This window comes from Sebastes fasciatus, chromosome 8 (assembly GCF_043250625.1).
Source record: "Sebastes fasciatus isolate fSebFas1 chromosome 8, fSebFas1.pri, whole genome shotgun sequence".
NCBI lineage: Eukaryota > Metazoa > Chordata > Actinopteri > Perciformes > Sebastidae > Sebastes > Sebastes fasciatus.
The window spans coordinates 27,650,455-27,672,845 of record NC_133802.1 but is presented as its reverse complement, the minus strand read 5'-3'; the positions used below and the strand labels follow the sequence as shown (position 1 = coordinate 27,672,845).

The 22,391-nt window shown below is 40.2% G+C and overlaps 2 protein-coding genes and 1 long non-coding RNA gene across 4 annotated transcripts; 1 reads left to right on the top strand and 2 right to left on the bottom strand.

Moving 5' to 3' along the window:
- Positions 1-786: 786 nt before the first annotated feature.
- On the top strand, positions 787-6,630 carry actr8 (actin related protein 8). Its single transcript, XM_074644742.1, has 13 exons — positions 787-1,066; positions 2,078-2,248; positions 2,365-2,475; positions 2,752-2,856; positions 2,993-3,166; positions 3,317-3,410; positions 3,577-3,709; positions 4,055-4,208; positions 4,405-4,500; positions 4,651-4,791; positions 4,883-5,198; positions 5,318-5,481; positions 6,075-6,630. The coding sequence occupies exons 1-13, from the start codon at positions 932-934 to the stop codon at positions 6,216-6,218; spliced, it is 1,938 nt and encodes a 645-aa protein (XP_074500843.1). The 5' UTR covers positions 787-931; the 3' UTR covers positions 6,219-6,630.
- A 310-nt stretch (positions 6,631-6,940) lies between these two features.
- Positions 6,941-10,537, bottom strand: selenok (selenoprotein K). Of its 2 annotated transcripts, XM_074644743.1 has the most exons (5): positions 10,383-10,536; positions 8,756-8,846; positions 8,045-8,119; positions 7,430-7,525; positions 6,941-7,253 (listed from the first exon to the last, which is right to left on the bottom strand). In XM_074644743.1, the coding sequence occupies exons 1-5, from the start codon at positions 10,399-10,401 to the stop codon at positions 7,250-7,252; spliced, it is 285 nt and encodes a 94-aa protein (XP_074500844.1). In that variant the 5' UTR covers positions 10,402-10,536; the 3' UTR covers positions 6,941-7,249. The 2 variants fall into 2 exon arrangements, with proteins under 2 accessions (XP_074500844.1, XP_074500845.1); XM_074644744.1 differs by lacking the exon at positions 6,941-7,253 and having other exon boundaries at positions 7,426-7,525; positions 10,383-10,537.
- Positions 10,538-12,973: 2,436 nt separating this feature from the next.
- On the bottom strand, positions 12,974-17,362 carry LOC141773074 (uncharacterized). The gene is made up of 3 exons (XR_012595007.1): positions 17,249-17,362; positions 15,122-16,968; positions 12,974-14,702 (listed from the first exon to the last, which is right to left on the bottom strand). It is a non-coding gene; the product is annotated as an uncharacterized LOC141773074 (long non-coding RNA).
- Between the last annotated feature and the right edge of the window lie 5,029 nt (positions 17,363-22,391).

Here is a 22,391-nt window from a genome sequence, read left to right as displayed (position 1 = left end):
TCAGTCTTGTGAAGGGCTCATTGCATGGGTGGAGAAAAGTACAAAATGCAAGTCTCCCTCAAAAATAATCCAAGGCACACTGTAGTATTTGAACAAAATTAAAATGCCTTTATTTTACATGGCAATAATTGTTTAAAATGACCAATGCGTTGCGACCAACATAGGTTTTCATCAGGGTCACTGTGAGCATTCAGCAGTAGCTTGCACACCTATATTGTGTTATACTAATCAGTAGAGTGGGAGGGTGGTTCTCCATCAATGAGCAAGCCTATTGATTGAAAAACAAGGAAATGACACATCATCGATAGGGAGGAGAATGAAAAAGAAAAAGGGAAAAAACGGAGGGGGGAAAAAAGAAGGGGAGGGAGGGGGAATTAAAAGGAAGTGAAGGAAAGAGGAGTTGAGAGGTAAACATAAATGAAGACAAATATGTTACAATGTGACTACTAAGTCAAAGTGGACCCAATACTTTCTCATGTAGGTCTACACATGATGAGTTCCTCAATATATAACTATAGTCTCATCCACATTTTTTTGGTTATATATTTGTGTTTGTTTTGTATTATTGTATCTTATTGTTGTATTATTTGTTTTGAATTTGATAGAGAGAATTTAACTGAATTATTTTTTCTTTTCTTTAGTAGTAAATCCATGGATGTGAGTAAAACTAGTGAATAGTTAATAACTGATAACACACTCCAGACCAGCTGGTGGCAGTACTGCGCCATGAAGTTTATTCGTCAACCGCAATAAACTCCAACGAAGAAGAACTCGTTGTACCACGTGATCAAAACACGGACGTAGAATCTACCGCTGCCACAACACGACTTTCCTCTTTCTCCTCGCCTCCTTGAAGCGCTTCACAAGCAACAAGGAGGTCGCGACTCATTACATTAGACCATTTAGTCAAGACTAAATCTTACCAGCAACTATGACTCAGGCTGAGAAAGAACAGGACAACGGGAAGGAGAAAGAAAAGGAGCGAGACAAGGAGAAAGAGAAGGAGCAACAACGAGGAGTGAAGAGACCCATCGCTCCTCCTCTCATCCCAGACCCTCTACAGGAGGTGAGAGGAGGCTTTATATGCTTTATATCTGCTTCAACTCATCTGCTACTAGGAGGGGACACATTTAGTTTAGTAGATTATCTGTTAATTGTTCTTTTGGTCAAGAAAAAGGTTTCCAAAGCCCATCACAAGTTACAGTAATAACCCCAAAATGATGTCTTCAGATACTTTATTAAACCTCAGAGGTGTTCAGGTTAAAGATCTCATACATCATTTGGTACTGGAGAAGATTCGCTTTACTACAAGAGGGTGTGCTCAGAAATGTTATGCTATATGGAGACCTTTTTTAATCTATATAAACCTGATATTACAAATAATTCACAACTTATACTTAGGTGTTTTTTTTAAAATTTATTTATTTATTATTATTATTTTTAATTTACTTATCTTTTGTGTTTTTGGTCCTTTCCTTTTTTTTTTTTATATGTTTTGTTTCTGTTTCTGTCTTCACATACTTTATTTAACCACTGGCTGAAAACCTCAAAGGTGCTCCGTTTATATTGATATTAGTTTACATTGTAATGAAGAATATTAGAAATACCTTTTGATTTGAGCTTAATCTTAAAGGTCCCATATTGTAAAAAGGGAAATTGTCATGTCTTTTATATTATAAAGCAGGTTTAAGTGCTATATAAATACTGTTAAACTATCAAAACGCTCAATATACAGAGAAATACACACAGCCCGTATTCAGAAATTGTGTGTTTGAAACAAGCCGTTAGGATTTCTGTCCATTTGTGATGTCACAAATATACAATATATATATAGATTATTACACGGTTTTAAATGTAAACATTCTAAATGTGTCCCAGTTTATTTCCTGTAGCAGTGTATGTGAATAACATCAGCTGACAGGAAGTAAACATGGACCCAAGCTGTTTCCTAGCAACGCAATTCCGTTGCAGTTCCGATGAAATGCACTAAAACGGAGCGTTTCAGAGAGAGGGTAAATACAGGCATATTCAGGCAGACAGTATGAGGAAAATAAAGTTTTTTTTCCCTCTTTTACAGCAAATACAGAGCAATTTCATAGTCGTCATCCACCCTGGGTCGAGGACACTCCGCATTGGCCGAGCAACAGACACTCTGCCGGTGATACTCCCACACGTGATAGCACGCAGACACAAGCAAACTGGACAGCCCAGATATGAAGACGCCTGGCTGTTGAGAGACGGTCTAAATGTAAGTCACTACATACACCAGATACACCCACAATACAGTCTGTTATACTGTGTCTCCACCAATTCATTTCATATATGTGTCATGTACCCTCACTGCTTCTACTTCCCGTTGGACAGAAAGCAGAGAGTAATGAGCAGAGGCAGAATGGGCTTAAAATGGTCGACCAGGCCATCTGGTCCAAGAAGATGTCCAACGGAGTGCGGAGGACACCTGTGTCCGCTGAACAGGTTTGTATTATGAAAGAGAGAGAATTGTTGCATATGTAATAATGCAATGTTCACAGAGAGCAGCAATGTGATTACATATTTGCATTTAAATGTGCATTTGTGCATTGCTTGTATGAAAGGTTCTAGAGTAAATAAAGGATTGATTCATTGATTTAAAGTGTAATGACTAACTAGTGTCTAGTGTTGTATGCTTTCATATGTAGAAATGTATGAAATAATAAATTTTTTTCCCCTGTTTGTTTGTGTGTGTGTGTTTGTTTGTTTGTGTGTGCTAAGGCCAGAGCTTATAACTGTCAGATCCGTCCGGCAGTACTTGACGGCAGCTCCAGGGTGAAGTGGACCAACATAGCCCACCAGCCTCCTCATCTGGTGGGAGAGGAGGTCAGTGCATGATGACTCCTATAAAATAAGACATCTAAAACTGTATTACCTAAACTCTTTGTCTGATTTATCCATTTCTCTCTTGCTTTCTCTCTCTCTCTCTCTCTCCCCACACTTCCATCCTGCCATCATGTAGGCTCTTCACGTGAATCCATCTGACTGTTACAACATCCACTGGCCTGTAGTCAGAGGTCAGCTTAATGTACACGCCGGCCCCGGAGGCTCGCTGACCGCCGTCCTGGCCGACCTCGAGACGATCTGGAGTCACGTTATTCAAAAGCAACTGGAGATCCCCCTCAAAGACTTAAAGGTCAGAGAAACCTCCTCACCTCTTCATATCACGTTCCTCTGTGGGGCAAAGTTGAAAGCAGAAAATAATGAAAATGAGATCAAATTACGCTGATAGTGGAATTGCTTTTTTTCTTCACATTAATGCTTCGCTTTTATGACTGGTTGCCAGTATTACAGATGCATCCTATTGGTTCCCGACATCTACAACAGGCAGCACATCAAAGAGGTTGTCAACATGCTGCTGCTTAATATGGGCTTCTCAGGTATTACACACATTTATACATGTATGGCTGAGAAGCACACGCCAAAAACTTACATATACACTGTTATATTCTGCCATACACTATCCAGGGTGGGCTAAGGAACCATCCTATCTGTCTCTCTTGGCATCACCTTACCCTCCGTGTGTGTGTGTGTATATATTTATAGCAATCATCGTGCACCAGGAGTCGGTGTGTGCTACATTTGGCAGTGGGTTGAGCAGTGCTTGTGTCGTGGATGTGGGAGACCAGAAGACCAGTCTTTGCTGTGTAGAGGACGGAGTGTCCCACCGCAACTCCAGGTGGGACTAACAACCACTTTATGTTTAATTCATGTCTATAAAGTAATTGATTCATCCAGGTTATATTTGCAGATAGCATGGATCCCTATTTACCCATGAGACCCAGAACAGTGACATACAGTAGATAACAATACTGAATGTTTGAACAAATATATATATTTCTTGTCAGTTAAAGTTTTGTTTCTGAGATTCTTTTGCATTCCCTCTGATCCAAAGTAACAATGTGTTGGTCCAGTCCAGTTATAATACAGTGCTAGTTTAGGGGGAAAAAAATTCTCACTGTGACGTTTCGGAGGATCCGTAGTACAGTATTACATTGTATGTTGTTTCTGTTGGACATTGCAGGCTGTGTTTGGCGTACGGCGGCTCAGATGTGACCCGCACTTTCTTCTGGCTCCTGCAGAGGGCCGGCTTTCCCTACAGAGACTGTCAGCTGTCCAGCAGACTGGACTGTCAGCTCCTGCAGCATCTGAAAGAGACCTTCTGCCATCTAAACCAAGTGTGTGTCGGTCCTGTGTTTAGAGTAGGGAGTATTGGGGAACTGTTGTAGCTTGTACGTTGATCAGTTTCAGTCAAGCTTTGGCACCTTTGCGTCTGTTTGGATTACCAAACCATTGTCAAAAAACAGGCAGAGAAATCTGCCTGTTATTCAGATAAATTCAAAAATGTGTCTTTCCTCCACTTATTCTTAATAGGACATATCAGGACTAAAAGATCATGAATTCCAGACACGTTTCCCAGAAGCCCCAGCTCTTCTCTACCAGGTTCGACTAGGGGATGAGAAATTACAGGTACTAAACTATGCTTTTTAAGATTGGTGTTGAAATCCTTTTTACATCGTTGTGTTTCCAGCTTTTGTACTGGAATTACTTTTCACCTATGGCTCTATTTGTGTCTCCTCTTTGTGTTTTCTGCCTCATATGTGTGTATGTATGTGTTAGGCACCCATGGGTCTTTTCTACCCGACCACATTTGGCATTGTAGGTCAGAAGATGACATCACTACAGTACCGTTCCCAAGGCGACTCTGAGGATCCTCATGATGAACATTACCTGCTGGCTACACAGAGCAAACAGGACCAGGTAACACACACATCACACAGACATTATATAATAATTCTTCAGATAGAGGCTCTGTGATTCTTTTATATTATTCTCCCATTTTCTTCACCAGTCGTCCAAATCTGCTGCAGACCGCAAGGGTATCTCCAGACCAGGTGGTGGTGTGGATGGTGAGATGAGCGGTCAGGGAGGGATCGGGGAGCTCTCTGACCTGACCAGGGGCTGTGGGAGTGGCGGCGGCGGAGGAGGAGGAGGGATGAAGGGGGAGATGGAGTTTGGGCCTGCGCAGGGGGAGTGTCTGATGGGGGCAGGAGAGGTGGAAGAGCCGCTGTCTGCTCACCTCTCCAGGAAGACCGCTATCATGAGCCAGTTTGAGAGCAAAGCCCTGGGCCTGGATAAGGCCATCCTGCATAGCATCGACTGCTGTGGTAAGGAAGGACGGAGGATGAACTGAAGAAAAAAAAAATATAGGAAGCGGAGGAGAGCAGATGTTCAGGAAGTCCTGTTTTAGCTGTTTTCTCATCTTGTATTTTTTTTATGTTCATAGCATCAGATGAAACCAAACGCAAGATGTACAGCTCCATCCTGGTGGTGGGAGGAGGGCTCATGTTTCACGGTGTTCAGGAGTTTCTGCTTCACCGCATCATCAACAAGATGCCGCCCTCATTCAGAAGGCTGGTAGACAACGTGGAAGTTATCACGCGGCCTAAGGTAACCTGGGATATGTTGTACATAGTCATACGCTGCGTTCCAAATCGCATACTTTTTCTTTTTACTGTTGGTACGTACGGCAGCTGCCCTCACAAAGTACGTACCGTTGCATGCAGTATGCATAATTGACATATTACTTTGTTATAACATTGCGCATCGAACTTTGACCCTCTTACTCATATATCCGCTGTGTAGAGGATTGTGGGTCAGAATAGCCAGAAAAGCATGCTGGCTTGCATACTGCAAAATGCGACCGGATATAGTAGGACATCCTGGTATTTTTGGCATACTGCATTTGACATACTATGTATTGGGACACACTAAATCCTTTTCTTTCATACTAAATAGTGTGGTAGTATAGGCATTGGAATGCACAGATAGAATAGGATACAGATCTGCAATGCAGGCGAAGTAGCATGCTGTTCAGTGGGCTTCGTTTTTTTATATTTCCATGTACAGTATGTCAGAGGTTGGGAGTTAGTAAGATGAGTGCAACACACAACAAACTGTATGTACATCCTGAAAAGATGGTTTGCATAATTCTATTCGCAGCTCCTCTAATGTGCTTGTGTATTGATGTGGATGTGCTCTAGGACATGGACCCTCGGCTGATATCGTGGAAGGGGGGAGCAGTGCTGGCATGTCTGGACACCACTCAGGAGATGTGGATCCACCAGAGGGAATGGCAGCGCTTCGGTGTCCGAATGCTTCGCGAGAGAGCTGCCTTTGTCTGGTGAAACCAAACTGATTTTACTTGAATCTAACACTGTGTCTACACAGGAGGAGGAGGAGGAGTGAGAGCAACAGTTTCTGTTCTCAGTGTCTACACAGGATGTATCTGACACAATTCACCATGCAGAAAGACATGGCAGCTCAGAATGATCACTTGATCAGATTCATAGAGTAGATAAAACAGTGTTGTGGAATGAAAAGCTCGTGTTTCTCTGGAGGCAAACATTTAAACCAGGACACCATCTCTGTGCATAGTAGGGAAAATATATTGTGTTGTTTCATCCAACAGAAACCTAGATGAGGTCATTGTTGTGTAACCTTTGAACAGTCTTTAATAATATTCTGTAAATAATACTGCAATTCTTCCATCTATATGGATGTTTGGATGTCTGTAAATAAACCCATCATACTTGGATACACAACTGTTGCATTTGATTGGAAAAAAACAAAATCCACCTTTCTTGGAATTATGAACATACTGAATTGAAACACAAAGTTGCCTCCAGTACGGCCCAAATTAGAATAAGACTGACATGCGTTATGCAACGGTTTTAACTGTCTTTGTGTTAAAGGAATGACAAATGCCTTCGCCTGCTCTGTCACATTATATTTCAGACACAAAATAATAGCACTTCTTAGATTGAATATTTTATAATATCTTCACATTATCAATTTATAAGTACATGTTACTGAGTGTGATAGTAATGAAACAAGACAAACTCAGTAGTAACATGTTTAAACACACATTTTATTCAGACAGAAGGATACAAAACAAAGACAAACTAACTTAATGATTCTGAGAAGGGAACTGGTGTGACAGGAAAGTGTTGGGGCAGAAAGAAGACAAAGGGAGGACATTATGTGGATAGCTGCTGCATCGGCCATTCTGGCCCCTACGTATAGGAATTCCCAGAAAGGCGTCAAGAAACTGCTTGTGGCAGCGGCAGCCGATGAAGAGGGGCTTCAGCACTGTGACATCGACATCGCTCTTTAGACACTGTGCCAGGCCCCACGCCTACACTGAACGTGTAGGCGTTTACCTAGAGAGAAGAAATGGAAATGTTTACATGCTTAACTTATACTTTTTAAGGTCACTTGTTACATTAAACCCCCGAATCTCACTTTGTGATACAGGCTTTAGGAAGAGAAGATACGAGATATCAACAAGGGGTTCATCCGATGAGTAATGTTTAATTAAAAAAAAACAATTCCTCACCTTCCTCATCCTCCTCCACCCATTGGTGGAGAGCTGGGACCTGCACCGTGGTTAATTCTTCCCATCCGTCTTCTGCCACCAGGGGCACCTGGAGGACTGAAATGCAAGCAGCAGAGAAGAGGGGCCAATGAAATGAGGCGGGAGGTCTTACAAGGTCATAATAAATTCTTTATTATTGTTTTTCTAATTTTTGTGCCTATGTCAGATATTTGAACCTGGACTGGAAGGGATGGGCAACAAATCTGAGAAACACACTCCCTTCCTGAAATATATTTAATTCACTAGGCTGCAATTCCCTCACACCTGCTGTAGTGGGCAACAGTGTAAGATAATATTTAAACTCTGCAGCTCTCAGGTCAGGATTTTCTTATGATTATGAACAATAAGATTATAGCAACCAGTGGGTTTCATACGTTGATACAAAAAGAGACAGAAAAAATAGATGGTTGCACATTATACACCAGTGTGTTCCAAATAAAGTTCTAAACTAGTTCCTGTATATAAGTACATGCTACTGCAGACTACACTCCCACCACCAGGACAGAGGGACATGTAGGGCATGTCCCCAGTGTGTGTGTAACAGTAGAGAAATGACTGTGCCCTCCAGGGACCTACCCTCTGCCATCAGAGAAGCGTGACGAACCACTTTTTCCATCCTTTGTCATGTCAGGGTGAAGTATTGTCTTAAAACTAGTAGAGGACAAAGAAGATCAGAGAGGACAGATGTGTCATGTGGTGATACAAAAACATCACTTTTTTTGACTCAATTCTTTGGTTTATGACAAAATTCCGTGTTACGTGCCAGGCAGGGCCAGAGACAAAAACACATTTAGATCCATCTCAGTATCCACCTTATTAGCAATTGTTTGCATACTAATGGCCTAAATTAAGATGGTGAACATGGTAAACAGTATACCTGCTAAACATCAGCATGTTAGCATTGTCATTGTGAGGATGCTGACATTATCATTTGGCTCAAATCACTGCTGTGTACAGCAGCTGCGTAGACACTAGTCTTGTAATTTGTTTTGTTTTACTATTCCACCAATTTATTATTATTATTATTATTAATAATAATAATAATAATAATAATAAATAATAATAATAATAATAATAATGATAATAATACATTTTATTTGGTGGCGCCTTTCAGGACACCCAAGTACACCTTACAAAGATAAAATAAAACATAGACAGATAAAAACAACTGGACATGACAGAGACACATGATGAACTGATGGACTCTACAAAGAATAGGCCAGTTTGAACAGTTGGGTTGAGTGAGTGAATTTCTATTAGTTTTACCAGCAACAATATATCACTTACAAGAGGCCGAAAAACTCCAGTGCTCCCCAGAAGAAATCGACCAGTAGAGACAGTCGCCATGGCGACTGGGACCTGCTGTCCAGGACCTGACCTGAGAGAGACAGACAGAGAGGGAAAGAGGTGAGTGAGGAGTGAGACAGCAGGGATCAAGTGGTGGAAGACAGAATAGTTTGTGAGGTTATTCACATTCAAGACCTAGAGTGTAATGATGTGTCGGTCGCGAACGAGTCGGCTCTTTTAAGTGAACGATAAGAGCCGGCTCCTGTCCGAGAGCCGTTTTTTTTTTTTTTATTAATTCAAGGCAGAATGATAGGACAATCTTTTCCGCGCCACGGGCACTCCATGCACTGGCTGTGACTGAATGTTGTGTTAATGACGTCCGTGCGACCAATCAGGTGATGACAGACAAGGATCATACGATCAAGCAGGGAGGGGCGGCGCGCTGACGGTCTACAGGTACAGAGCAGGAGGGAGAGGAGGAGAGAAAGAGAGAGGAGTGCGGTGCGCGAATAGCAGACAAGATGAGTGACAGTCGGAAACGAAGCAGCATGTAAAATTATGATATTTCTGGGAATTATAAGGTTTAGTATAATTGTATTGAATAATTTAAGTGATATATGTGCACACTTGTGATGGCGAGATGAAGCTTCATGAAGCACTGAAGCTCTCCAGCAAATTGGTTCGCAAAAGGGTTCATTTCACGAGGCTTCATCTGGGCTTCATATGCACACGAAACCACCTGTCGGTCAAATAGTGTAAAACAGGTACATATATTCCAGATATGTGGCATTGGTTTAACCGGGCACAGGGCAGTGAATGTGCTTGTGTAACTAAAGGAAAATGAAAGATGGGAGGGAGACATTATTCGTTTTTATTGAGGAATAATAAGTTCTCAACTGTATTTCGGCTTCGGGCATCTTCAGTGACGTCATTTGTCTAAAAGATACAAGCCTCGATACGCACTTCACAGAAAACTTCCTGGATTACTCGACACATGCTCCGAAGCCTCAGCACATCACGTAACATCACTAGTGCACACAAACTAATCACAGGTCAAAACAGCGCTGAATGTGTCTGAATTATAAAAAGGCAGAAGTGGTAAAATGAAGAGCCGAGTTTGGGAGCCGAAAGAGCCGGCTCTTCTTGGTGAGCTGAGCCAAATGATCTGGCTCGGTAAAAAGACCCTGACTTCCCATCACTACTAGAGTGTATGTACACATTGCTCCTTTAATGACTAGCTGATGGTTTAGTACACACAGGCTAACAGCTGATCAGAGCTTAACATGACACTCAAAGAACTAACAATCTACTGCAATTAACACTGGCATTATGTGCGGAGCAATGGGAGAAACACAAGTAGACACACTCTGGTAGAAAACTCGTTGGATGAATTCAGCAGCTCTTCCTGCTACGCAGATCCAAGCTAAGCTAACTGCTGACGAGCTAGCTGTTAGTTAGCTGCTAGTTAGCTGCATGTAGCCTAAAGCTCTGCTAAATCCACACATTTCACATTTAACTGCTTTGTTTTAACTGGAAATGTTCCACAGAGAAAACCGTGTTAACAAGAAGGCTACATGTTTCCTCTGAAGATGAGAAGACGGTTGAGGAGAGAGCAGAAACCACTCACCGTTAGACACGTACACCATCTTTAAGAACAGTTGTGTTGACAAGCAACAAGCGGCACTTCCGGGTCCGGCGTGGCTGACGTCATTCTCTGACGTGCATGTGTGGCCTCTTCTTCTTCTTCTCTCGGTTTCTGGCGGATCGCAACCAACTTTAAGGTGCATACCGCCACCTACTGTACAAGAGTGTGTAACATCATGTCATTTGCTCTTTACTCCTACTCTTAAATTCTATCCACCAATCCTGTGTCTCTTAAGAACATTAATAATGCCTTCCTGGTGCCTTCAACCCCCTCACCCTCTGTTCCCAGTATCCCCATCAGATCCCAATCCCGTCCCTCCTCTCTGATCTTTTTCTTTCAGCCTCATACTTTTTACATTGAATTAGGATATGCTCCACATTTTCTTTATCACCACAATCCCCACACTTGTCACTGTTCCTTTTCCCCATTAAAGCCAAAGTGCCATTAAGACCTGTGTGATCCAGTCTGAGTCTTGTTATGATGATTTCTTCCCTTCTGTTCCTTTCTTTATACGTCTTTGTTATGACCGACTTTTGTATTTTGAAATATCTCCTTCCTTTCTGGTCCTCCTCCCATCTTTTCTGCCATATCTCAACTCCTTTCCTTTTAATCACAGCTTTTCCTTCTCCTTTCCCAAGTAAAACTGGTACTGTAATGTCTTTTTGCAGTGAACTTTTTGCTAGTTTATCTGCAAACTCATTTCCTTTCACCCCCTCGTGTGCTGGAACCCAACAGAATAATACATCTATACCCCCTCTGTGTAGTCTTAGCAAGCTATAGTACAATTCAATGATTAGAGCTTGCCTTACAGCTTTTGTTGAATGTATACTTTCCAAAACAGCTTTTGAATCCGTGCATATCACCACTCTGTCAGGTCTGACCTCCTCAACCCACTGGCATGTGTGGCCGTTGTGAAAAACATAAAATAAAATAAAATAACATAACATAAAATAACATAAAATAACATAACATAACATAACATAACATAACATAACACAACATAACATAACATAACAAAATAAAATAAAATAACTTAACATAAAATAACATATCATAAAATAAAATAGCATAACAAAATAAAATAACATAACATAAAATAAAAGAACGTAAAATAAAATTAAATAAATACAGCATATTTGTCGTATGTATGTCAGTGCTTTTTGTGTCATCAAAACACATTCACTGATATTTTTATCATAATTTGAAATATATGTGCAGCCGTTGTGAATAAAATAAAATAAAATAAAATAAAATAAAATAAATACAGCACATTTGTCGTATGTATGTCCGTGCTTTTTGTGTCATAAAAAAACACATTCAACATTTTTATCATAATTTTTTAAATATAAGATGCCATTAAAATATGATTGTCATTTTTTAAAAACGGTTTAGAGAGGTGTTAATTCAGTCCATGGTCTTTTTGGAAGCAGTAGTTTGCCGTTGAATTTTGCATAACATTATCAATTTCATTGAATTGTCAGACACCACAACCAGCACTGCTCCCAGTAAACCACTTACACACCAAAAACTGACAATAACTTGATATTTTCAGGTGGAATTTCATTCATTCTCACTGTGCAATATCATTTTCCACTCCTGCAATTTTGTTAATAGTCTGTTTATTGTCAATACTGTATATACTGCTCCTATTTTTATACTTCCTTCTATTTAAATGTTTCATATTTTGTTACACTTTGTTTAGCTTTTGTTTACTGTGTTAGCTGATGCATCTTGTTTTTTGCACTATCCCCTTTGCTGCTGTACACTGCAAATTTCCCCACTGCGGGACTAATAAAGGAATATTTTATCTTATCTTTTCATGCAACTTTATGTTTCTACTCCACTACATTTCAGAGGCAAATATTGTACTTTTTTTTTTACTCCACTCCATTTATCTGACAGCTATAGTTCCTAGTTACATTTCAGATTACACTTTTTCATACCCTTCCTTTCCAGTAAAAAAATACATCTATCTCCAAATTTGAGGATTTGGAATTTGAATTTTTCTGATAACTTGAAGGGTTGAGTATCCCTTTATGGATTGAGAAAATTCTCCTACTTCTTAAACAAAACAATCTATGTAAAACCCCTCATGGATCAGCTGGAAAACGCATCGTTACAAAGCTGAAAGCAGGGCTGTTTTTTTTTGTGCTGTAGATTAAACTACCTAACAGTACATAAAGTAGTTAAAACGAGCACAACCTTAAACATCTACAGCAGTAAAATGCAACATACTAAACATAAATGCAGCAGTAATATTAATCCAAAAACATCACATACAATCATAAAACACTAACGGGACAATTATTCTGCACAATGAGTACTTTTACTTTTGATACCGAAAGTAAAGTTTGACGATAATACTTACATACAACTATCTTTACTTACATACGGTTTGAATGCAGGACTGGTGTTGGTACTTTTATACTTAAGTAAAGGATCTGAATTTTTACTTCCATCACTGTTGAATTGTAATGGGTTGTACTGAGAGGATAAAATATTAGAAACATCATTAAGACAACAGAGCAGAGTATATTTATACTTTAACAATATAACACACAGACAACTTTTGCTTTTTTTCAGTGTAATGTTTTAATATGTAGAACAAACATTACATATGTTGCCTGATGCTTTGTGTCCCATCCCACAGCTATGCACATGCAGCTGCTATAAACATGACATTTACTATACAGAAGCAAAGAGGTAGCATGGGAGGGATGTGATGATTCAGATTCAATACTTTATGGTGTATCAATTATCACTCAATACATTTGCAGCAAAGAGTAAGTAGTGCCTGTGAATGTGTCCAACATTTCATATCATCTACATTTTATAAAAGTAGACAAAGGTGCTTTATCTGCAACAACTTCATATTTCAAAAAGTACGCTTTTTTTTTTTTTTTACGGTGACAGTAGAGGAACTATATTTTAAGACTCTTGCAGGATTGTAGTTGCTGCTTGATTTCACACCTTATCGTTACGTTTTTTTTGTGATACATACTGTATAACCCCAAAAAGGCCATGCTTTACAGTACAACACAAACAATCAGAATATGGTGTAAAACAGCAGATATCATCACAGCACAGCGTTGGTCTACAAAGCAGGAACAAACTGTGATTTTTGGGGATTATCTGTATTGAATTGAGTGTTTAGCATTGAACAATATCCTAATATGTTGTTAAACATTCACATTATGGATATTTTAAACTATTAAGGCTATTTCTCAACAGTCTACATTTAAATTATGTTTACATGTAATTCAGGAAAAATTGAAAAAGCTTGGGAAAAGGCAGAATATTGCACAATTATGCATGCATGCATGCAAAAAATAAATAATAAAATCTAGAAAATTAAATGTCATTTCAGATTAATGGTCACATTCAACAGTTGGCAACATTAAGGGATGAAGGCATTCTGTGGTTTTCCCTTAACACTACCAATATGGAAAGGCTGAAATGTAACAGGTTATTCCTTTTCACTGGTCTGAGGTTCAGGTCCTGTGCTCTCTTCACCAGTCGTTTGTGTGCTGTACTCTTCTTCACCGACTTGGGATTCGAGTTGTATTCTCTCTTCAGATTTTTCTGTGTTGTACTCTTCGGCACTAGCCTGGGGTTCAGATATTGTTTTGTCTCCCACGGATGTTTGTGTGCCATAATCTTTGTCATTTGTTTGCATTTCAGGTCTTGTGCTCTCTTCACCAGGTTTCTGTGTGCCACAATCTGTGTCAGGTGTGTTGTTATTTCCATCTGGCTTCTCTGTCTCAGTCTCGGTCTCTGGTTTCCGACTGGCTGCTCCCCGAAAAATACCGGCTTTGTGAAGCTCACGGCGTATAGTTTTTACTGAGACGGCGTGTGAGAGGTGTCTGTTCAACTCTGTGGTTATTTTTGAGGCCGTATACTCCGGGTGCTCGTCGACTATCCTGAGAAGTGTCTGTCGGTCCTTTTCGGTGAGCTTTGACCTGCGCCCGCTGTTTTTCTTTGCTGATGCTGTCCGTCCATGTTTGATGTACACGGTCATGACTCTGGATACTGTTCCCCTCGCCACATTAAACAGCTGTGCAGTTTTTGTGACAGATGCACCTGATAGTCGTGCAGCAACTATTTGGCATCTTTCAAACTCTGTTAAGTCACTCATATTGCGTTGAAAATAAGTGTTGACAGTGGACAGATGATCCCAACTGGCAGGCAGGTAGCAGGTCCTGTAAGACTTAGGTGCTCCAAAGTCTTCTGTCATATGGTGTTTCCATTATTTTCTACACTGGAGTGGAGAGATCCAGGGTAGGGAAACATCCACCACTGTATCTAGAAATGGATGAAAAAAAAGGATAATAATAAACACCAGAGATTAACATCTCAAAACATTATATGTGTTTGACACAACAGCATGCTGAGGTAGATGAATCAGGACTCACACAACCAACATCAGAGCTAACATCAGCTGAGACTTTCACTTAGCAGGAGCTGGACAAGATAAACTAAAAACACTTTACAGTACAGTACAATTATCCAGCAACAGCTAAACACAATTAGAGAAGCTAACTAGCATTTGATCTGTTTTTGTTGACAGTCACAGGATGATGTACTTTAAGCTAGCCAGTTAGCATTAGCATGCTACTAGATTATCTTCCCTCAACAACGTTTACAAGAATATATTAACATTTTAATGCCAAATAAAACACACAGTCCGTGTGCACTGATTACTCTGTTTTAACGTTACTTACAACTCAAACTGTCCAACGCAAGCAGCCTGTCTTCATCACCGAGCTGTTTATGTTTATGTTTCACCGGAAAGAGGAGGACTAGAAGTTCCGATCAGAGCTTTTCAGAATAAAAGACGTCACGACTACTGTACACATCACTCCAAGGTTAACACCACCTAAAGCAGGGGTCTGCAACCTGCGGCTCTTCAGCCGCTCTTCAGCCGCTCTTCAGCCGCTCTCCAGTGGCTCCCTGTGGATTTATAAAAATGGAAATGAATAACTGTTTTTTTGTCTACATTTTCATTTTTATGTATCATTGTTGTAGGTCTATGGTAAGATGGAGTATTAGGGCCACATTGAGGAAATCTGAGATTTCGAGAATAAAGTCATAATATTATAAAGTAGTAATTTCACGTGTTATTTTCTTTTTTTCTCGTAAAGTTCTGACTTTATTCTCGTAATGTTACGATTTTTTTTCTCGTAAAGTTCTGACTTTATTCTCGTAATATTACAACTATTTCTTCGTAAAGTTCTGACTTTATTCTCGTAATATTACGATTTTTTTCTCGTAAAGTTCTGACTTTATTCTCGTAATATTACGATTTTTTTCTCGTAAAGTTATGTCTTTATTCTTGTAATATTAAGATTTTTTTTCTCGTAAAGTTCTGACTTTATTCTCGTAATATTACGATTTTTTTCTCGTAAAGTTATGTCTTTATTCTCGTAATATTATGACTGTATTCTGGAAATCTCTGATTTTTTTCCCCTCAATGTGGCCCTAATACTCCGTAGTACATTTGCTGCTAGCGCACTCGCTGCGGAGCCCCGTCACTTCATAAGACACGGAAAACCTCTGTTGGTCTGGAGGAGCTGCAGCATTTATTTCTACACAAACGTCCACTGTACATTCACTAGATATTCTCAGAGCTACTAACTCTTCTGCAGTGTATAGTGTGCGCGTATGCATGTGAGGTGGAGCGAAATAGCGAGAACGAGCGCGGTGTGTGAGTGAAGACAAGCAGGCGGAGGAGCAGAGTAGAGCAGAGACTCCGGCCCTGGACCAAAGCTACAGTCTCCCCCACCCGTCCTCCGACTGCGGCCAACACTGTTTTGCAATACAGGCTTCACTAACTTTGCGGTTTTGGTGCTTCCGTGTAGTTTGTGTTGGAGTCTTGTATGAAGAGCGTAGCCACAAGCGAGCGCGCATGGGACACCGACCCGGATTGATTTATACGTGTAAGAAGTTACAAACAGGTCCTTTAATAAACAAAAGTGAGCAAAATTGTGGGTTAGAGTTGTGGCTTTATGCAAACATTAACCAGTGCTAATACATTGGAAAGCCTGAAACACAGCACATCAGACTAAAATGAGTCCTTGTCTTTGGTCTGGGATTCAGGTCTCTTGGTCTCCTCATCAGGGTTTTGCGTGTCAACCTGAGGGTCAGATACTGGTTTCCCACCGGCAGCTTCTTCATTAGCAGCAGCTTTTGTCAGTCTTTTCCTTCTCCTGTCTGGCTTGTGCCCACTGTTCTTCTTTGCTGATGAAGTCTGTCCATGTGTGTTATAGACACTCATGACTTTGAGGACAGTTCGACTCGATACGTCACACAACTGGGCAGTTTTGCTGGCTGACAGACCTGCAAGTTGTGCACCGACAATCTGGCCTCTGTCAAAGTCTGTTATCTCACTCATACTGGAAGTGGATGTGTCTCCTCTGAAGCTGGCAGACAAATCACAGCTGTCAGTCCAGATAATAACCCAACAGCTGCCTCTCTGTAGCTGTGATGTGATGTGATGTGATGTGATGTGATGCTGCAGAGCGGAAGTTGTTTTTTCATGTGGTGTTTCCCTTATTTTGTCCTCGTCGGTCTATAAATGGATGGAAAAGGGATAATGACAATAAACTAAACACTTCACAGTAACAGTACAATCACCCAGCAGCAGCTAAAACACACTGATAGAAACCCATTAGCGTTTGTTCGGTTTTGGTTGACAGTAAAAGGTTTTTAATTATTTTTCGATGCTGTAATGTTCATTTATTCTACCCAGGTCCGTAAACAAGTTACTATATTAGCTTCCTGCAACAAAATACGTTTGAAAGACGAATTAAACTCATGAGCGTGCACTGATAATGAAGTGTTGTACTTACTATTATTATAAAAGGTAGTAACGCTGTGCAGTCTGTCCACCAGAACTTTATCACCGAGCAGTTCGTGTTTCACTTAACAAAATAGAAAGTGACACGTCCGGTAGGAGTATTTCAGAATAAAAGCGTCATACTGTTCTACAATACTATACTATACATTATGGATAAATGTCTAACTATATAAATGCTAAAGTACACAAAGACAATTTAACGTCAATTTTATATGTAAAAAAAACATTTCCGAAATAATTTAACTTCATTTATTTATTTATTTAGTTTGTATTATTATTATTATTATTATTATAATAATAATAATAATAATAATACAAAATAATACTAATCTTAGTGGCTGCCCCATGCAGTTAAGATACTTCGGAATTGTTTTTGTTAATAATAATAATAATAATAATAATAATAATAATAATAATAATAGTAATAATAACAATAATAATGATATTTTTTATCATGATTATTATTATTTTTTCCTGCAGGTCCTTCCTGCTGCTGTCAGACTGTACAACCAACACTGCTCCCAGTAGATTGCACATACAACAAACTAACTATTGATTCATGTGCAATATCAATGTTTACCACTGTGCAATATCAACATTTCATATTTCATATGTGTAATAATGTGAACTCAACCATTCAGTCGGTCTACTATTATATTTTATGTTGTTGTTTTTTACTGTGCCTCTTGTTGTTACCTTTGCCGCTGTGATACTGCAAATGTCCCTGCTGTGGGACTAATAAATGATTATCTTATCTTATCATATCTTATTTTATGGATTAATCTCTGTGGGACACTGATGGATTATAAAAGAAATGTCTTTACAACTTTGAAGGCTGTCTTTGTAGCACTCAACAGCAGCTCTGCTCTTTATCTGCTGCTGCTTCTATAGTGGTCTCTAGACACAGAAAGTGCAACAGCAATCCAAGGAAAAGGATAGAAGACAGAGACCTGCAGAAGAACATACATAGATGTATTTTCCCTTATTAAAATCATTTCACAGTATAGATGCATTGGTAATATTGCTCCACGAAACACAGGAACAATACAGCACATGTTTTGTGAATTTGAATTAACAAAACAGATCCGCTACAACCTTCACTTCTCTTTAAATTCTTTCTATCCACGTTCAGGTTTTTCCTCTGAATTTCTTCTCAACTAAACAACTTTTCAAATACCATTCATGACATCATAAATGTTGTGTTTTGGGGATAGTAATGTCCATTGTATTTTTAATGAAAGAACCATCACTGTTCGATAATGATTCCTTTAGAGCCACCAGAGGGCAGCAGAGACAGTAGCATGATAACATGAGATATTTACAGAGTGTCAGTATGGTCTCTGACTGGCTGCCTCCTCATTAACAAACTAACAGTGATTATATATTATTCCTTATTTTGATATGGACCTTTCTGACCCCATGAGGAGCCCTTCAGGTTCCCAGATGTCCCTTTGGGAGAGCCTAATGAATTAAAAAGAAACAGCTCAACAACCTGGAAGGCTGTGCGTCTTTGAAGCAGCTTGTCACCACACTGGTGTTCCTCTGCTGCTGCTTCTGATGGCCATGACCCCAGACTGAAGGTCAAAAGGTCAAAAGTTCAGACAAAACAGGGCTGTACTTCTGAGAGCTGACCCATGCAGAGGGGTCAAAGCTCATACATAACAGTCAGACGAAGAAAACAGTGATCCCACATAGTAACAGGAGGAGAGGGTAAGGAGAGTTTAAAGTTTCCTCATTAAAATGTGTATTTACATGCATTTGTTATATGATTCAGCCGACTAGAGCACACATAGTGAGATAGTGGCCTGCAGCTGGATAAATAACTTCTTATTAACTTCTCCAGAGTCAGCACTTGTTCCTCCCTCTGCAGGTTTTCTCTCTGAATCGATATCACCCCTCCATATTTTATCCCAAATGATCAAGAATTCACACTCTTCAGGCACACCCATAAACAGATACATGAAGACGTAATGGATCGCTGCCAGCGTGCAGCTTTATGTCAACTAAATGTCAGTAAAGCTCCACAGGGAAACACTGTTGGAATGAGCTGTGTGGATTATTTCCATCGCTCGCTTTCTATCTTTTGACTTGGGTCAAACATCATTCACAAGTGTCAATGCTTTGTGTGTGTGTGTATGTGTGTGTGGCAAGTGTGCAAAGAGTTGTTTTACTTGAAAGTTAAAGGAACAATCTCTACTTTATGACAAAGTATAGTACTTTTATTCAAAATTTGAAGGAAAAGTCCACTGCAGATACCGTAAGATTTACATTTTAGTTACCATAATTACAGTTCACAGTGGTTACTGCATGGCCCTGGGTGACATTCAGCTGTCCTCATGGTGGCTCTTCCTGCTGGTAGCTGGAGTGATCAATTGTGTAACGTGGCGTTAAAGGTATTTCCAGGTGAGAAAAAAAAGTGAGAGGAAAGGAAACAGTGTTGTGCTGTGCAGTGACGGATTCTTGCTTTTACACTTCAGACATGCACACTGACGGGGTAACACGCTGAAGCACTGCAGACTCTCCAATCTGATGAAATGATGCGTCCTCCGAGGCAGACATAAGTTGCTCCTACATATCCAGCATTGTGGCTTATTACAGGAAAGACTGTTTAATAAATGTGTGTCTGTGTTTTGTCTTCAGGATATGTTTTAGGATATAGGGTGTGACGACACAGACACATCTTCTTTTAATCCTATAGCTGGACCAAAGTGCTTCAGTATGTTGAAAGATTGCTGACTTACGGATTCAATGTTGTCATGGGAATGAAGAATAGGAAGTTAGGATGTTCAGAATGGCTGCCGTCAGAATGTCACAACAATATTTTTTTTTCTTACGATCTGGGTCTTGTTTTTGTGGTTTTTGTCCAGTATTCCTTTCGGTTCTAATAACTTTTACGAAGTGGTGACATTGCTAAGATCTGAGGTTTGCAATCACTCTGCTGCAAGTGGCTTTAATCCTCATGTAGCTGACGCCCACGTCTGCAACAATACTGTAATACACACATGGAAGAGGTGAGGGGCAAGACAGGTTGAGCATGAGAAGGAAGGTGAAAGGATGAGGAGAGGAAAAGAAGATGAGATGAAGAGGGACGGGAAGACGAGAGAATGAGAGATGAACTGAGAGTCTCATTGAATGCCTGCTTATGTTGATGTGTTCTTCTGCTTTGACACATACAAACACACACACACACACACACACACACACACACACACACACACACACACACACACACACACACACACACACACACACACACTCTCTCCCCCCTCACACAAATACTCCTGATTTCTTTCTTATCTGCTCTCATATACTAGTCATGCACCAAACCTTCTGGTAATTATTATGAAACATTCATGCGTCAGGATTTGAAGAACAGATGAGATAAAAATGTCTGTTCACCGTCCTCCAACACTGATCTCAAATATTTGTGTTTATCATGTGTGATGTGTAACTAAAGATTTGTGGCTGAGAGATTTTGCCAATCAGCTTATTTGTGATGTGTGTATGTTGGTGATTAGGTTTTGAATTGTGAGGAATTCAAGTAGAAAAGTAGAATCAGATTGTGGGTGTTTCATAGAGGTCAGAGGGGGAGGGGGAACTTTATGATGAAAGGAACAAATACCCACATTTTAGTTTCATTTTAAACATCTTACTGACAGGAACACGTTTAGATCATCAACAGAATACTTCATTGATGTCACAGGATAATAAACGTTTCAAAATAAACGAATGGTTTAAAAAGGCAAGAACTTGAATTAAAAATGTTACTTAAGTAAAAGTACAAAAGTTTTATCAGCTAAATTTAACTAATGTATGTGAAGTAAAATGACTCATTATGCTGAATGGCTCCTTTCACAGTGTTATATTATAGTAGAATATTATATTTTTCTATTTTTATCATTAACAAATACATGTAAGAGCTCTTTAATGTTGTAGTTTGCCAATTTTTTATACTTTGTATACCACTGGGTAGATTAATAGTACGCCCCAATAGTACTGTATCATATCATGTAATCTAATAATTAGAAAAATAACTAAGTGTCAAGTAAATGTAGTGGAGTATAAAGTACAATATTTACATCTGAGATGTAGTGAAGTAGAAGTAGAAAGTAGCATAAAATGGAAATACTCAAGTAAGGTGTGTCAAAATTGTACTTAAGTACAGTCCTTACAGAGTAAATGTACTTAGTTACATTCCATCACTGCATTGTTCCAGGTTTACTCAGAGCAAAGAGGGCTGCGAGGCTTTTGAACCACCTACACAACTCATAGTTTGTCATAATGTGCACATCATGTTTTGGTCCTTTTTGAAGTCAGTGGATCATCGAAGGGCTCTGAAAACACAACGGAGCCCCGATCTGTTCAGTGAAAAGTGTGTGACATAAAATCGAAGTGGTTTCGATCAGTTATTTTATGAGTGTAGTGTTGCAGTCGACCCACTTTTTCCACAAGGTGTTATTTTCACTTTTCCATCCATCCATCCATCTTCAACCGCTTATCCGGGATCGGGTCGCGGGGGCAACAGCTCCAGCAGGGGACCCCAAACTTCCCTTTCCCGGGCCACATTAACCAGCTCTGACTGGGGGATCCCGAGGCGTTCCCAGGCCAGAGTAGAGATATAATCTCTCCATCTAGTCCTGGGTCTTCCCCGTGGTCTCCTCCCAGCTGGTCGTGCCTGGAACACCTCCCAAGGGAGGCGCCCAGGAGGCATCCGTGCTAGATGCCCGAACCACCTCAACTGGCTCCTTTCGACGCAAAGGAGCAAGGACTCTACTCCGAGTCCCTCACGGATGACTGAGCTTCTTACCCTATCTCTAAGGGAGACGCCAGCCACCCTCCTGAGGAAACCCATTTCGGCCGCTTGCACCCGCGACCTCGTTCTTTCGGTCATGACCCAACCCTCATGACCATAGGTGAGAGTAGGAACGAAGATTGAACGGTAGATCGAGAGCTTTGCCTTCCGGCTCAGCTCTCTTTTCGTCACAACGGTGCGGTAAAGCGAATGCAATACCGCCCCTGCTGCTCCGATTCTCCGACCAATCTCACGTTCCATCGTCCCCTCACTCGCGAACAAGACCCCGAGATACTTAAACTCCTTCACTTGGGGTAAGGACTCATTCCCTACCCGGAGTAGG

Coding starts and splice junctions, on each gene's coding strand:
- actr8 (XM_074644742.1), top strand. CDS start 932: ATGACTCAGGCTGAGAAAGAACAGGACAACGGGAAGGAGAAAGAAAAG. Junction 4,501..4,650: donor TAGGGGATGAGAAATTACAG/GTACTAAACTAT, acceptor TGTATGTGTTAG/GCACCCATGGGTCTTTTCTA. Junction 5,199..5,317: donor GCATAGCATCGACTGCTGTG/GTAAGGAAGGAC, acceptor TTATGTTCATAG/CATCAGATGAAACCAAACGC.